This window comes from Cyclospora cayetanensis, unplaced genomic scaffold (assembly GCF_002999335.1).
Source record: "Cyclospora cayetanensis isolate NF1_C8 unplaced genomic scaffold, CcayRef3 CcayRef3_contig_271, whole genome shotgun sequence".
Classification (NCBI taxonomy): domain Eukaryota; phylum Apicomplexa; class Conoidasida; order Eucoccidiorida; family Eimeriidae; genus Cyclospora; species Cyclospora cayetanensis.
In genome coordinates this window covers 291-17,203 of record NW_020312227.1, presented here as the reverse complement: position 1 = coordinate 17,203, position 16,913 = coordinate 291, and the positions used below count along the sequence as shown (strand labels likewise).

The 16,913-nt window shown below is 56.8% G+C and overlaps 3 protein-coding genes across 3 annotated transcripts; 1 reads left to right on the top strand and 2 right to left on the bottom strand.

The window, feature by feature from the left end:
- Window positions 1–423: 423 nt before the first annotated feature.
- LOC113147566 lies at window positions 424–3,609 on the bottom strand. Its single transcript, XM_026338535.1, has 3 exons — window positions 3,269–3,609; window positions 1,965–3,022; window positions 424–1,754 (listed from the first exon to the last, which is right to left on the bottom strand). Exons 1-3 carry the CDS (start codon window positions 3,607–3,609, stop codon window positions 424–426), a joined length of 2,730 nt encoding a protein of 909 aa, XP_026194320.1.
- A 384-nt stretch (window positions 3,610–3,993) lies between these two features.
- On the top strand, window positions 3,994–7,912 carry LOC34623311. The gene is made up of 7 exons (XM_026338534.1): window positions 3,994–4,143; window positions 5,168–5,414; window positions 5,638–5,853; window positions 5,992–6,448; window positions 6,775–7,093; window positions 7,226–7,616; window positions 7,743–7,912. Exons 1-7 carry the CDS (start codon window positions 3,994–3,996, stop codon window positions 7,910–7,912), a joined length of 1,950 nt encoding a protein of 649 aa, XP_026194319.1.
- Window positions 7,913–9,187: 1,275 nt separating this feature from the next.
- Window positions 9,188–11,467, bottom strand: LOC34623312 (histone-lysine N-methyltransferase 2D). The gene is made up of 3 exons (XM_026338533.1): window positions 11,145–11,467; window positions 10,913–10,988; window positions 9,188–10,471 (listed from the first exon to the last, which is right to left on the bottom strand). The coding sequence occupies exons 1-3, from the start codon at window positions 11,465–11,467 to the stop codon at window positions 9,188–9,190; spliced, it is 1,683 nt and encodes a 560-aa protein (XP_026194318.1).
- Window positions 11,468–16,913: the final 5,446 nt, after the last annotated feature.

Here is a 16,913-nt window from a genome sequence, read left to right as displayed (position 1 = left end):
TCGCTACCTTTCCAGTTAAGCATTCTGGGTGGCCGCAGCTCCTTGTGAAGTGCCTCCTTGTGTGAAGGCGCTGCGGACCTGGAAGTTGCGCAGGCAAACAAAGTTTTTAAATCATTGGGGTGTGCCTCTACACCTGAAGTGCGTCCTCCAGTGGAATTAATACAAAGTACCAATAGGACATGAGGTCCCTGCATTACCAGCAATTAGCTTGTGTGCCAGCCCGCTAGGCCCGGCACCGATCAACCAAGCAGCTGGCACCAGCTAGATTCTCGACTCTTGCAACTAACCGCTGCCCCCTACGAAATGGCAGCTTGGCAGCACATATACATGCAGGGATTACCCCTTATCAAATGCAGTAAAGCCAATCGATTAAAGCATATGTATTGTGTCTTAAAAACAACACTGCAAGCCACACAACTAGGATCAAGGGCTCATTACGGGCTTCGTTATGCAGCACAGAAAAATGCCACTGGTCTGCCCGACATCCGCAGGGAAATAGCAGCTGCTGGGCCTGGGTAGCCTGCTACTGCTGTTGCTGCTGCTGTCGCTGCTGCTCCAGCAACTGGGGTGTCTCGGAAGATCCGGCATCGTTTCCAGCAAGGAAGGCCGTGCCGGCCAAATAGTGTGGCTTTCCATAAACGCATAAGCATCTACAAAGCCCCTGCAAGGGCTGCGCGTGACAGGGCACATCAGAGGCTCGGTTTGGAGAACATTAGCTCCTGATGCGGGGGTGCTCTCCTGCCTCGTCGGACCGCCAAGCAAAGCGGCAGTGTGGCGAGGCTGTGGAGGTCCCCGCTCATGAAGAGAGCCTTTATGAAGGTCCTCTCGAGGAGCGTCGGCTTTGGTTTTGTCAATGGAAGACACTTCTTCTTTCGGGGGGTGCCGCTCCGGGGAGGCGCTCTCGAGACCCTTTGGATCTTCCTTGGAGAGGCTACAGGCACCCTGATCTATCGAGGTATCTGCGAACGCAAGGCCCCTGCACGGTAGGGGGAAGAGGGCCCCCCTCCGCAGCCGCAGCAGCTGCAGCACTGCTTCCTCATTCTGCCTACAGTCGCTGCTACAGCTGCTATACACTAAGAGGCCTCCAGGAGCCAACAGCTCGTACGCCCTATTGAGCAGCTCTTGTTGCAAACACACTAGGCCTTCGTAATCGGCTAACATTTCTCTAGAGGGGGAGGCCTCCTCTAGATCTCCCTCAGAGCCTTCACGCTGCCGCGCGGGGGCTGCCAAAGGGCCATGCTGCTTTTCCTGATCCTGCAAATGGGGAATCTTCAACGGCCGTAGATCGCTGTCGCTTAGCTCTGTCTCGCGCTGGTGGGGTTGCTGCACTTCCTGCGCCTGTGGCTGTTCACAGTCCCGACGCAGCAGCACCTGTGGCTCTGTCGGTTGTTGTGGAGGCTGCTGCTGCTCTTCAGACATCCCCCGGTGTGTCTGCTTGAAGCTCGGCTGTTGCGCACACTGCCGTTGGGCCTGCTGCACTAGCAGCTGCTGCTGCTTGTGGTGGTGTGCTTGCGTGATGAATTCCTCCTGTTGGCGTTGCTGCTGCTGCAGATGCTCTCGCGGAGGAGGAGCCTTAGAAAGCACTTCCATGAAGCGCGACAGGTGCCTTATGCTGGCGTCGTGAGTACACTGTACATCCAGCAGCACGCGATCGAACTCTGAAAGCCGCTCTGGAAGCGTGCAGTTGCATTCGCCGTGGCAGCTGCCGTGGCAAGCTCTATTTCTATCCGTTCTGCTGTTAGGACTGAAATCATCTCGCCCTTCACCGCTTTGAGAGCTGTCCATAGGGAAGCCGCTAAGGATGTTGCTGCTCGAGGCACCAACATCAGGGAGCAGACCTGCATCTTCCTGCACCGCATCACTGCTCGTGCAAATGCGGATGCAGCTCCCCCTGCCGCCGCTCGTAAGAGTGGCAGCAGGGGCAGCTGCTGCTGTTGCAGCAGGGGCAGCTGCTGTTGCACAACTTGTTATGCCTTCGTTCATTGAAACTTGATCCCGTGCTGCAACCTCCTCAGACGCAGTCGGAAGCATTTTCCTGACTCTCGCATTTCTGCTGCTGTTGCCGCAACTGCCCTCGATTGCCGTGTTGGAGTCCTCTTGCAGCAAAACAACAAGTGGTATTTCTTGAGCCTCCTGTCGCTTGCGTTCCTTTTTTCTGGCAAGACGTCCTTGCTTTCTGGCGAGACTCCCGTTCCCCAAGCTCGCTCCTGCTACTGTCTCTGAAACAGACAGTTCCCCTTCGCTCTTGCCGCAACGGCAGCAGCTGTTGCTACCAAACCGCCTTCCATCGCAGAGGACGAGAAGCCCGTTAGTGCACCCATTCTTCCGGAGAAGGCGACGGCAAAGCTCCATCCGAGAAGCGCTGACATCGACGCCTACCACTGCCCCGTTGCAGCATGTTGTTGCTGGTGCCGCTGTATTGGCTCCAGCAGGTGCTGCAGCTGTAGCTGCTGCTGCAGCACCTGCACCTGCCGCTGCAGACACGGCAGCAGCGAGCAGCAGCATTTTGTTGCCGGGAGCGCAGCAGAGGTCCAGACATCTGTTGCTGGGAACCGGTCGAAGTGCAGCAGCAACAGCAACAGAGGCAGCATCGACGGGGTGCAGCAGCTGCTGTCTGTACACCTGAGACTTGGGGAATCGCGCTTCGGGAGGCAGAGAGAAAACGGCAGGAAAAAAACTCGGAGTCTCCAGCCAGCAATTGCACATCGCCTTACACGGACTATCGCCAGTGCCGCTGCTGTTAAACCGATGCAGCGCAGGTGCACCTAACAAACAGCTGGGCAGCCACTGCTGCAGCTCGGGAGGCTTCTGCAGCTTCATTTCTTGACGCAACAGGCCCAATACACGCTGCAGGTACTGAGCATAAACCTCCGTATAACTTGCCGCCGCACTGCTGCTGCTAAGGCTATGGGCAGCAGAGTCAAGTTCTGTCAAGTGAAGTGGACACGAGAAGGCGGAAAACTGCGAGCAGAAACCTTTGGGGCGGAGCGCATCTACGTATTTCAGCGTGCAGGCGACACAAACGGCATCGTTGCCGGTGACGTTGTGAAAGGAGGGGCTAGTGGAGTGGTGGTTGCTGTTGTCACTGCTGGAGCAGCTGCTGTTGTCATTGCTGGAGGAGTTGCTGTTGTCACTGCTGGAGCAGTTGCTGTTGTCATTGCTGGAGCAGTTGCTGTTGTCATTGCTGGAGCAGTTGCTGTTGTCATTGCTGGAGGAGTTGCTGATCTTGCTGGAGGAGTTGCTGTTGTCACTGCTGGAGCAGTTGCTGTTGTCATTGCTGGAGCAGTTGCTGGGGGTGCTGTGCGTGCAGCTGCAGAGGGCAGCGGCTTTTTGTTGCGCTACAGAGCCTTCACCCCGTCGGTTGAGGGCTGGCGGGGGGAAAGGACACCAAAAGTATCGCGGCAATTGCTGCTGATGCTGTAGCAGCTGCTGCAGGCGTTCTTGCTGCAGCGCAGGAGTCTCCCCCCGCCATTGAGCTAAGAGGGCTGCCAGAGTCGGCGGAAGGTTTGTGCAGAGTCGCTGCCCTCGAACCTTCGTAGCGGCAGCAGCACCGGAAGACGGCGAGCTGTTGTTGTTGCTGCTGCTGCACGCGTTGCTCTTGTCGCCCATTCTGTCACTCAGTGCGCTGCAGCTGCTGCCGCTGTTGCTGCTGCCGCTGTTGCTGCTGCTGCTCCTTTCGCGCCGATAACCGGTGCTGCTGCTGCTGCATGTCTCGGCGGGGTCTAATAGCAAAGCAGACACCCCGAGCTGTGACAGAAGCTGCGGCAAAACAAGCCGCAGCCAGCCTGTGCAGCTGGAGGGAATCCCTGCTTCTGCTGCTGCAGTCGCGATTCCTCTAGGAGGGAGGCGGGGGGAGGTGAAGAGAGATCTCTGCGCCTTCGAGACAGTTGGCACGGTCTGTACGACTCCCGAATTTCCAAAAAATACAATACGGTAACACCGAAAAGAGGAAGATAGGACTAAGGGCACCGAAACTGCAGTCGCTCGCAAAGGATGCCTCGCTCCCTTCCGGCGGAAGCTGCTCCTGGGGGTGTCTGCTATGTCTGCGCGGGTGCGAGCACGCGAAGATCTTCCCGCAAAAGGCTAAAAGGACGGAAAATGCCTCAAATCTTCCAAAGAAGTGCCGCTGCGGGGGTGACTCCTGCACGCTTATATAGGGCGTAGCCGCAGCCGTCCTTTCTTGAGGGCCCTTGCGGGAACTGTAGCTGCTCTGCCGAGGAGGCGCTGCCGCATCACAGCCCAAGGCGCTGCAAGCTTCTTTCACGCAGTTCATTCTGCGTCCAATGCAATTTGGCGGAGTGCGAAACGACTTTTTGTTGCGTTCGAAGGGGAGCGAGCTCAGCGGAGGGGCCCCACACCCTCCTCCCCCCTGCCCCCTGCCCCCCTCTTCCTGGCTTCGAAGATCGCACTCCTCCCGTCGACTTTCTCCCCGTCCGCCTTCCACAAGCTTTAGCGCCACGCCTTCTCAGCGCAAGAAGGCTGTGGTGCAGTTTCTCCGGACCAGCGACGGCTCCTCGCCAGCCTGCATGCGAAGCCGCACTGTCTGCGAAGAAAAACGACAGGCAGCGCACGCAGCCAGCAACCTCCACTCTGTCCCTCTGATTGTGCGTGACAGTAAAAGACGTCTCTCTCTCGGAGGCGCTTCTTCTGCGTACACCCCGACGTTAGAGGCGGCGAGGCGGCCTTGGAAGCACACGCTGCAGCAGCTGCAGCAACAGCTGCTGCTGCTGCAGATTCACACACAGAGCGCTAAAGGCCAGAAACACGACCCCACCACGACCACGACTGCCACCACTCCTGCCCCCCGAATGTGCATCGCAGAAACTGCCGCAGCAGAAGCGGCAGCGGGGGCAGCAGCGCAGCCGCAGTAACACAGCCTCGTGAAGGAGCTCTGGGGAGCAAATCCTTCTCGCATGTGCAGGAGGCGGGGAGGGGCCTTTTAACAGCGTTGGTACCTCCGACAGCGATGGTGCCTTGCTGCTGCTGCTGCACTCACAGAGGGAGTGCTGGCCTGCTCGCGCTGTTGCTGCTGTCGCTGCTGCGTTTTCCAAGTTTCGCTGCAGAGACTGCAGAAAGAGCAGCCGCAGACAATGCCTCTCTTTACGCCGCCTTCCATCTGCAGAACGCCGAGGGCCCCCCGGCAGTGCCCTTGCAGCTGCAGCAGCAGAAGCCGCAGCTCGAAGGACAGCAACAGCAACAGCAACAGCAACAGCAACAGCAGCAGCAGCAGCGGCACGCGTTGATGCAGCAAGAACTGCCGCACCAGAAGCAGCCCATCATATCCGACGCGCTGCTGCTGGATTTGCTTCACCGAGCCGAGGAACTGAAAGAGGGGCCCCCAGAGGCACCTCCTGGCGGGTGGGAAATCCTCGCCAAGAGTCAAGAATGCACAGCGTACAGAAGACTCCGTCAAGGTCTGGCTGAGCTTGCAGCAAGACGCGCTTCTTAGAGAGCAGAGTTGCTGCTGCTGCCAAATCGTCTGGTATCTTTGAAGAGACCTTTCCTTGCTTTTTACGGGGCCTCTCAGCGCCGTACAGTGCTCGCTCGCTCGCTCCTCCCACGTGCTTCTTCTATGCCACCGCTGCGCTTGCCTGCACAACATCCGCTGGCGGCTGCACCTTGCGCTTCCTGTTGCAGGGGGGACAGACTATGAGTACGCTGTGAAGGGGCACATTCGTGATGTATCCGCTGCCGCGTATATCACGACACTCAACGCGCTGCCCTTTCGGCTCTCATGGGATTCAACTGTAAAGGCCATAGAGCTGCTGCAGCTGTATAGGACGGCCTCCTCTCCGGGAGCAGCTCCCGCCGTCCTCGACAGCACGAGCAGCAGCAGCAGCAGCAGTAGGAGTGGCAGCAGCAGCAGCAGCAGTAGTCGTAGCAGTGGTATCCGGGGTTCCCCAGGAGCAGAAGGAGGAGGAGGCGAGAAATTCGCTGGGAGGCTGCGGGGGGGCAGTCCTTCGTGCTGCATGCCTTCTCCGCGCGTCGCAGGGGGGTCTTCGAAGGGCAGCTGTAAAGGCGTTCCTTCCGAGGTGTATCCCATTGGAGGCTCGGAATACGAGGAGATCATTTACTGGCGTGTCGGCCTTCCCTGGCCAGCGCAAGACAGAGACTTTGTGTTTGCGCGGCGTCTAAGAGGATACAAGAGCCGCAAGAGCGACGGCAGAAGCAACCACGTGCATGCGTTGGTGTGTGGTCAGGTGCAGGCGGAGGTCCCTGAGATGCCTCCTGTACGAGACGCAGTGCGTGTGCACACCTTTGAAGCTGCCTTTATCGCTTTTCCCTCCAATGACATCGTGGCTGCTCCTCTGGACGGCGAAGAAAGTCTCTCTGGAGGCGCTGGCTCGGAGAGGCATGCCCCCCTGACAGATGGCATGGGGGCCCCTTCGGGGGGCAATCCCGAGAAGGCTGGTGTTATATACGTCGCTTTCCACTACGATAAATCCAAGTAAGGCAGAGGCGGTGCGCCAGGCGTAGCTGCTCGGCACAGTGGCTCGTGCGGAGGTGCTCTTCCCCAGTTATTTCGAAGGCCTTCTGCCTCTTCCAGCTTCTCGTGCCGCCTTCAGAAGGAAGCTGTCTCAGAGGGGTTGCCGTGACGAGATGAGGCAGTCTTTGGAATGAAGCCCTTGCGTGTGTGGATGGACAACATCCATTGGCTGCAGGAGTCTTCGGCTATGCAGATTTGTTTTCCCATCATAAAAGCAGCAGCAGCAGCAGTAGCAGAGCTGTAGCATAACGCGCCGTGCCAAAGCCTGCGCTTCTGTGTCTTTGCAGCTCGCCAGTCCCCTCCTGGCTGCGTTCGTACATTGTTGCGCACTCGCTGCCGGCGACCATGGGCGCTCTCCGCAGTACTGCTCTGCGCCTCGTGGACGCAACGGGGCGAGTCAAACTTCCGGGGGCCCTCAGGGGCCCTGGGGGGGCCCCTCTGAGCAAGCAGCAACTGAAGCTGCTCGAAGAGCAGTATCTTATTCATAGTCCGCAGTGGAAAGGGCCTCCCGGGGAGGGACGTTCGGCAGGGGAGGGGGGGGCGGGAGACGCTTCAACGGTGCTTAGTCCTGAGGGGAATGGGTGGAGGCACGATCTAGATGAGCAGGTTCCCATACAGAAGCATACGCAGCAGCAGCAGTATCGGGGGGCCCCTAGTTGTACGGCCACGGGAGACTCGGGGGCAGTCTTGGGGGCAGTCACTGCAGCAGCTGCCGATCTGAAGCAGTTGCTGCTGCAGGACGGAAGGCGCACAAAAAAACACGCCGCTTGCGCGGCACAGCCGCTTGTCGTCCCCGTAGCTCTTGGGGGGCCTCACGAACTAAGCCTTTGTCCGCCTCCACCCATTCGTGCTGCAGAGCTTGCGGAACTGCAGGGGCTTGTCTGGGAACCCCCGTGGCTGCCTCCGAAAGGCTTCGCATGGCGCTCCTCTGCGGCAGCGCGGAGCGCCTTCCTCTGGGTGCTTCGCCTTAGGGGGCCCCCCTGGCTCCTCTCCCCTTGTGCGTGTATCCTTCGCAACACGCAGACGGTGTCGTCGTCGCTGCCACGCATTCCAGAAAAACAGAACCCCTTCGGGGGGGCTTCCCAGGCGGCTCCTTGCCCGGCATCTGTAGCAGTGGGCCTCCCGTGTGGCCATGTGTTGCTGCGCCGAACCGCGAGCACGGGGGCCTTTACCACGCTACCCTATAATCCGAATAAGAGACGCTAGCAGTAGGGGATTTCTAGCGGCTGTAGGGCCCCGCTGCTCCCTGTAAAAGGCTCTCAGGCAAACAGAGGGCTGCTTGCGAGAGGCCCTTGCAACAGAACTGCTTGCAAGGGGCCCCTGCAACAGAACTGCTTGCAAGAGGCCCCTGCAACAGAAGCGTTTGCAAGGGGTCCCTGCAACAGAACTGTTTGCAAGGGGTCCCTGCAACCGAACTGTTTGTAAGAGCCTGCATTTTAGAGAGAGAGAATCGGTGTTTCCACGAGCAAGGCCGCTCGCTCTGTTGTCCGTTTGCTGTTGCGTGCGCCCTGCATGCCCTGGCGCTGCTGCCGCTTGGCATACGGCCAAAGAAGGCTATCTTACGTAAAGGGAGGAAAGCGGACGGCTCTTACGCAACGCAGATAGCCCTATAGCTGCCGCCTTGCGAAGCGCTGAACGGCGACGGCACCCACCGGAAGACGCAACGGGGGGACAGAGGGGGTACATGCGGTGAATAGCGCAAGGGGAAAAAATGGATATCTACAACGAAGATAGGGCAGTACAGTACACATCAGCGGCTATTAGCTGACAGGGGCCCCCACTGAATCGATCTCTAGAAGCGTTGCGCCCTCCTTTTCTCACCCCTAAACACAACCCCGACGGCGATACACCGGATGTGACATACCCTCTCCTCCCCTCCGGCGTTGCGTTCTGGTCTCCCCCTCCCATGCCAAATGCCTTCTTTTGCGACACGAACAAATAAAGGGTTGAAATGAGTTTTAAACAGAGGAGGCGCACGGCACCTCTGCGGCCAGGAGAGATCTTCCTCTCCCGTACTGTAGCCGGCGGCCTGAGTCAAAGTCTGTTCTCTGCTTTTTGCGTCCTTTCATTACCTCCCTGCATCATGCTGTAATGTGAGTCTCTTGCTGTGGTCACTCGCGCCTGCTGCTCCAGTTACGCCTGTGAAAGATGCTCGGCTAGAAGCACACATTGTGCTTCCCCTTCCTCTTTGGCTGGCTGTACTACGCAGCGGCTTCTTTGTAAACACACAGCCTCAGGACAGATCGGTGCGGGAAGGGAGAGCACGGCTCAACCCATGAAGCACACGGCTGCTTTGGGCGGGTAGGGGGGAAGGGCCCCCTTCATTATAGCCTCATTTCACGCACACATACTGGTAAATGGCACCCTCTGCAGTTAGCTATCCACCCTGCTAAACCCCTAGGGGCCCCCCTACGGGGCCCCCCTGGAGGCCACCTAAAGGCCCCCAGCACTGCTACTCGGGTAGCCGGAGAGCTAGGTACAGAGGAAAGGCGAAGGGCGGCCTCAGGGGACCCCCTTTTCTGAGCTAGCTTGCTCGATAGCCGGCTTGCTAGCCATACGGAAAGACCCCAGGACTGCGCATTGCGGCAGGTGGGCAGTGGCGGATACCAAGTAAATGCAATAACTATGATACAATGGCAGGCCTGCTGCTGCTGCTGCTGCTGCTGCTGCTGCTGCTGCTGTTGCTGCTGCTGCAACGGCTCACCTGAAGCAAAACCAAGAAGGGATAGGGGCCTCGGGGGCCTCCTTCTGTGAAGAGCTGGGGAAGGCGAGGGCAGAAGAGGCGCTCAAAGCAGAACCGGGCACAGGGGCCCCGCTGCAGCAGCAGCAGCTCCCGCTGCTGCTGCCGTTGCTGTTGTTGTTGCTGTTGCTGCTGCTCTTCCAGTCGCCGACGGGGGCTTCGGGAGTCACCGAGGCATGATGCACTAAAGAAGGGGTGCCCTGTTCTAATAGAGGGGACCCCAAGAATACTTCTTTCGCAGGGCCTCCACCGAGGGTATAGAGGGGGGGGCCCCTAGGAGATGCAAAACCAGGGGGGCCCCCTAGGGCCCCCAATGGAAAGGCATTCGCCAAAAATGGGTAGTCCTGCTGAATCTGCAGCAAAACCTGCTGCTGCTGCAACTGCTCTTGTAGCACCTTTTGTTGCTCTTGCTGCACCTGCTGCTGCAGCAACTGCTGCTGCTGTTGCCGCGGCTGTTGCTGCTGCTGCCCTGCTGCGGAGGGTAAGGACAGCACTGCTAGCTGCGCCAGGAGACCTTGAATCGCTAAGTCGATCTCCGGCTGCTGCTGCTGTTGCTGCTGCTGCAGTTCCTGCCGTTGAGTAATTTCATGCCGTTGCTTCTGCTGCTGTTGCAGCAAGTGTTGCTGAAGCAGCAGCTGGTGCTGCGCAGACACTGCAAGGTGGCTGCTAGAGGGGCTCGTACACGGAGGCGCGAGGGCCCCCCCGCGACTCTGGGAAGGCGGGTTCAAGGGTAAGGGGGGGCCTCCTCCCTCTTGGGGCCCTGGAGTTCTACGTACATCGATTACCGGGGGGGCCCCTCGTCCCCCCGCTGCAGGCGCTAACCCCATACAACTAAGGAGGGCCTCGCAATCTCGCAGCAGCTGCTGGCGCATTCGGGTGTAAGCAAGCTCCGTAGCAGCAGAGCTAGCGTTGCTGCTGCAGCCAATGCTGCTGTTGCTGCTCGGCGTGCTGCTAACGCTCGTGGTACTCCCACCGCTACCCTTGCTGCCGCTGCTGCTGCTGCTGCCCGGAGGAGGGTTACCCCCCACACACCCCAGGCGCTGCGCTGCTGCCTGACACTTGCGCTGCTGTTGCTGATGGAAGCAGTGCGGACCATCCCTCTTCGCAGCGTCATGCCGCCCCGAACGTGCACCCGTGCGCTGGGAGCTTCCTATATTATGGCCGCTTTCCTTGTTCCCCTTCAAACCAAGGGGCAGCGGCCATGCCTCATCTGGAGGAAGAGGCCTCAGCTCTGCCGCAGAATGCTGCAAAGAACCGCGGCAGCAACAACCAAGACATAATAATAACAATACATACATACACACACTAACTGGCACATAATAATAATACCCATACCCCTACCCTTACACACACCAACAAACACATTATACTAATAATACCCTTACCCTCACACACACCAACAAACACGTAATACTAATAATCCCATACCCATACCCCTACACACACCAACAAGTACATATTAATACCCATACCCCTACACACACCAACAAGCACATATTAATACCCATACCCCTACACACACCAACAAACACATATCAACACCCATACACACCAACGCGTAAAATCCAAGACATACTACCACAGTGGGCAGCACACTCCAGACGACACACGGAGTTGAAGACTTCCGAAACATCCCGCTTGACACCAACGGCAGCAAACCCCGCAGACAGCAGCTCGCCGCTTACCGCGTATTTGCAGTTCGAGCCCGCGTGGCATCGTCCCCGCATAAACCGAGAGCAGGGAGCAGCCTTAAAATCTGTCCTGCAGCACAGCATGCGCAAGAGCGACAGACGAAGAAACATATGAGGGCGGTCTATAAAAGGCGCATGTCGGATCCCCCCAGTGCCCCCCCCCTCGCTGGCTGTCCCTTCGGTTTAAACGGCTCGTGTTGCGGGTTCTGCATTTGCCGAGGCTCACTTGCTGCCGGCGCTACGCTGGCTATCTGCATTTTCCTGCGCACATGCAAAAAATGGAGCACAGTTCGCCTTTTGAGGAGTCGTGGTGGCATCGCTTCCCAGGAGGCACCATGCCGTTCGTCCGCGCTGCAGCGCATGAAGGCAGCTGCCTGCACACACACTATCGTGGAATTGCGGCACATCCTCATCACCGAAATGCAATTGGAGATTGGGGTGCGCTACCTGTTCGTTCTTCGTGTCGGTGTTTGCCTCTGTGCCGGATTCGCACAGGCCCTTGTCCTGCGGCAGCCACGCATCCGCAGGAGGAGCTGGTGGTGACCTCATGCATCAGAAATAGAAAGAAACGGAAAAGCACGCTGATCGGGGTGTCTGCCTGCAGCAGTCATAGATCTGGACGAAAGATCGAGCCCACACGGTCGTAGGCGGCAAACTATAAAGCGCATAGCCGAGAGGCCTCACAAAGGGCAGGATCGTCCCCTAGGGTGAAACTGCGCGTGCGGCAGCGGCGGTAAAATAGCGGGCTCGGGGGCAGCAGCAGCAGCGCTCTAATCGATTTATGCGGCGTTGCGCCAGCATTCGCAGCAGCAACAGATGCAGCAGTGGCGGAAGCAGGCGCAGGAGCAGCAGCAGCAGGGGTACGCTTACTAAGGGGGCGGATGCCACTTCAGAGATATGAACACCTGAGAGGATACCAGCGGGCCCCTGAGGCCCCATTTTTGCATTTTGCAAAAGAAAGTCGCAGTCAGGTGCGGCATTATAACTGCTACTGCCACTGCAGTTGCAGCAGCAGCAGCAGCAGCAGCAGCAGCAAAGGGACTCTGTGCCCCTGCAGCACAGGCCCCTCCGCAACTCGGCAGGGCCTAGTCGGCGGCAGCACTGCACCGGCTTCTCAAACGGCAGTATCTCTTCCTTCCTTATTCCCGCAACGACAATGTATTGCTTCCCGAAAATAAAGACCTCCAGATGCTGCACAGTAACCAATCCACCCAGCGGAATCCCTCCTCGAGCCCCCTGCCCCACTGCCTCTCCTCCTCCACGGGTGTCAGTACGGCGCTAACACGGGGGCCGTACAGTACCCTGATAGGAACCCTCCCATTGCGTGTATATCCCATCAAAGCGGCTGTTTTCTAAGGGCCGCACCAAGCTAGCTCACGGGAACGCAGGTGGCAGCGCCGATGCCCCCACAGGAGAGTAGACATCCCACTTGAGTTGAGAGCCGGCCTACTGGCGGTGCGTCCTGCTACAAAGACACGCAGATAGAGGCGCAGGAAGGCGCAGACACATATTCCTGCTACTGCCATGAATATTTAGTATTGATTCTAAGAAGTCTTTGCAGCAAAATGGTCGCGCATCGGCCAGCTGGTTGGCTAGCTAACTAACGGACCCTGTAGCGGAGCTGGCAAGCACCGAAAAATGAGCACGGCAACACAGCCTACACGAAGTGGTAACAACACATCTAAACAATCCCTGAGACTTTTCCCATGTCTCCGGTAATGCACATTTCTCAGGTTGTGGACACAGCGCGCGGGGTAGCCTTCTCCAGAGCCACCCCTAAGGGGCCCCCCAAATGTGTGCTTTAGTCCACAAGGAAAAGGGGCCTCTAAGCAATGCACCCACATAGATAGCTCCTGCAGCACTATCTCGCGTAGGCCAGACTTGCGGGCGTGAATAGGCACACAGTGACGGCTTGTCTGGCCACTTGGTTGTTCCAGCACCCCCATTTCTCTCTCTGAATCTTTCTGTCCTGTTTTCCTTGGTCCTATATGCTTTGTTTGGGAGAGAATCTTACACTAAGAAAATACCTGCCAATTTCAGCCTCTCCCTGTCTCCTTCTAACAAATAATGCCTGTTTGTAGAGCGCGCAGCAGCCAGCGCTGGTGTTATCTCCCCGTCGTTGAGTTTGTCTTCGTCTGCATCTACCAATCTAACTTCATGCTTCTAAGAAACTTCATGCGTGTTGTTCTTTGAGGGCCATTTCCTCTGCGCTGGAGCATACGTGCCACACCCCAAATGACAGACCCACGCAGCTCAGCAAGGAACACCGACAAGAAGCACAAACCGAGGCAGAGAGTGGTTAAAAACGTGAGCTTGTAAAACAGCTCGCTGACGATGCCTTTAGACAGAGGGGTGTATAACATAGCTCCACGAGACCAAGAGGGGGCACACCATGTATATATATATATATATATATATATATATATATATATATATATGTATATATACATATATATATATACACATATATATATATACCGGCTTGTTCGAGATGCACATAGTTCAATGTAGTTACACACATGTATGCAGTGTGCGAAGAAAGTAGGGTTGCACTGCTAGTTTAATGCCAGAAAGATATACAAAGAGCATCAACAGGGGGAGATGGGGGGAAGGGGAAAGGGGAGATTGGAAGGAGAGCGTCGACAGTCACCTCACCTCCTTGGCGGTGTTGTGCATAGAGGAACCAAGCCCTGTCTTTGATCAGTGGCCCCTGTACTCCATGGCAGTCCGAGAGCTTCATGTTTATTGAGACGCTGCCCTGCACGTCTCCTATGTTTCCGCTGCTCGCCTTCGCAGCTGCACTGGCAAAACGCGTAGCGGTATGCGTCCGCGTGTGCATTGCTTGACCCAAGTCTATTGTATGTAGGCCAATTCGAGACACGAACCCCAGCAGTACACATTTACAGAGCCATCGGCTCCTTGAAAAAACCTGGAGCCCATACTAGCTTTCGCCAGCTGGGGCCTCCCTACGTGATGGTCCGCAGGTGAGACACTGGTCAGGCAAGCGCATGCCCCTCGGGACTTTTAAATAATGACTCCTAGGAAGAAGCGCGAAGGGCCTTCCTTCTTCTGTATAACGTGTATAGACGCCTAAGCACCCATTGCTAACAGAGACAACGGAAGGGGGGCCCCGCCCATTCCTTAGAAGCAGCAGCCCTGCCGTATCATGTCCCTCTCATGCAGAGCAGCACATGCTTTTCGCAGCCACACAAAGCCGTTTACAGAGCTCCACAGCAAGCTTCCTGCCAGCCTTCTCGGCTTCCAGATGGCAGCAGCACAGGAGCTTTTCATCTAAGCCCCCACCCACACGGCAAATGCTTATCGTTTTCTCCCGTGCCGAAAGGCAGCGGCCTTCGTTGAACAGTTGAGCCAAATTTCCGCATGGCCCCGCCCGCCTTCCCTCACCCCGCTGCAAAGGCGGATATGCTACTGCCATCTTTGTCACTTTAATTGGTAAATTCAAAGCATGTGTGCCATCAAGCTGGAAAAAGTGAAAGGCTTGAAATCACCAAACGGGATGCTGTGCCTCTCCTGCGTCTCGCTGCGCGCCGCGCGAGTCGAATTTGTTTGCGGGGGTCTCTTAATCAAATTGTTGGACGGCAGCGCTACAGTTCCAGCGAGAGTGGAGGAAAGGAGGCTCTAGTGGCTAGAGCGAGTAGCTAGACGACGGGATACAGCAGCAACCCACCCCTGCTTCACCCTTTGGTAATAGCATCCGAGGCTCTATCTACAACCCAAGCACCACCACCTCCTCCACCTGCACTCTCTACGCTTAAGATGAGGAGGAACTAGCGCGAGACGTAGGATGAGGAGCCAAAAAGGCCTCCGCATACCGGAAACCTTAGGTTTCCCCGCTCGACAAGGCCCCTCGAGGGCCCAGGGCCCCCCGCAAGTCGTGCAAGGGGCCTCTACAGCAGAGACACTGCATGTATGAGACAAATTCTGGGGGCCTATGCAGCACGCTAAAATCTCTACTGATGCTTCACGCTGGGCTAGAGGATGGGCAGAAATTCAATGAACAAGTACTCTAACAAAGGGGCCGGCCTTTCCCTCCCCGTCGCCTGAAGAGGATGCATGAGAGGGGAGGCTCCTGTCTGCCAACGGCAGCCCCCACAGAGGAGAAGAAACAAATTGGAAAAATATTGGCTGTAAGGCGCATATATATATATGCATCAGGACCGGGTGCAGGCCCTTGGAAGGCCAGCCCCAAGGCCCCTACTCACCTCCCGACTGAGGGCTGCCATCTCCGCTGTCTTCTTCTCTTCCCGCCACATGCATTCGCATGAGCCTTCTTCTCAGGAGGTCTCCATGCCACTGCTGCTGTTGCTGCAGATGTTGCTGCTGCTGTGGCTGCGGCTGCGACTGCTGGTGATGCAAGCGGAAGTAGGAACACAGGTGCTCCTCTGCTTCATCCGCTTGCTGCTGCTGTTGTTGCTGCTGATGCTGTTGCTCGCGTTTAGAAGCAGAAGTAGAGAAGGTCCCCGGTCCCATCGATTGGCTGTGGTGAAAGGTATCGTACTGCAAGCAAGACACCCCAGTGCAGCACCGCAAACAACGAAGCATGCTAACAAATCACCAGGCCCATAATGCATGCAGAAGTGAACAGCCTTCCACACGCACCAGCGAGCTGCTTCTTTGCATGCGTAAACGGATTGACAGGATGTTCGCACGCCTATGTTTATTAGATACACATGCGCATTTGCGTGATACAGGCGTCATTTGCATGCGGCAGCAAGCTTGGGCCCCTTTTGGCTAAGCACCAACTAACCGTCTCTGTCACGAGCCGCAGAGCCCCCAGCAATTCGGACACCTCGCCCGTATCCATCAGGTAGAATCTAAGCGTAGAAAGCAAAGCAAGTGCAGATAGAAGCAATAAAGAATCAGAAGCGGCTGCGCGGGAGATGGAAGTTGAATGAGGGGCAAGCAGGATCTAACAGCGGCTGAAACGGCGTTGGCGGCGAGAATGCATGCCGCAGCAGAGCCATCGAGTTTAATGCAGTTACTTGGCATGGGAAGGCTTTTTTCCAACAGTGCAAGTAAACACATGAGGCTCTTTCATCGTTTGCTGAAGGCACAACGCGCGAAAACGCATGCAAAGGGGAGCACAAGTTTTTCTGGGAGTACGTATATATGAAACAGGAAGGCGACGATACGCTGGTGAGAAACAAGAGCCGGTTACACACAAAAACGCACACAAACACAGGCACATGGATGCATTTACACATGTACATATTTAGTTATATCTGCGCATGGAGATATGAATATGACGAATATATGCTGAGACATTGCAAAATACATACATAGGATTGTATACTTATACAAACATGTATCCATAAATATAGGTATATATATTAGCTGGCCCGTTCGAGCTGCACATATTTCAATGTGTCTTTTACAGAATACATGAAACTCGTGCGCGAAAAATGCAGGGGCACGTTGGCAGTCGATATGCGTGGAAGATGTACAACCAGCAGCAGCAGGAGGAAATGAAGGGAAGGGGGAGGGAGAGATTGGAAGGAGGGTGTCGATGATGGCCTCACCTCCTTGGCGGGGTTGTGCATTGAGGGGCCATGCCTCTCTCCGCCATCGCTGGGGGGGTTGATGTGCCCCTCATCGGACTGCAAAGAAGGCGACGAGCACATGACGGCGAAGCAAGTCCACCAGTTGTGGCAGGAAGTAAGGTGGAGGTTGGACGAAGAAGAACCTCAGGCATAATGAGAGGGGGGAAGGCTACGGCATCAAGAGGGGCACGTAAAGGGGGGACAGAATGACAGGCGGGACGGCAATGAGAGGCTGAGAAAAATGAGGGGGGCGCTGCCTCGCTAAAGCGCATGCCGCTAAGCGACGCATAAGTCGTATAGAGCAGCAACACTAAGAGCCTTGGCATTGGAGCCCTCTTAAGGACTCCTGCCGAAGGCAGCGCGAGAGCACGAGGCAGAGAGGCAGAAAGAAGGACGGTACGGTCTCCCCCCGGAGCTTTCTGCCTGCTTCCATC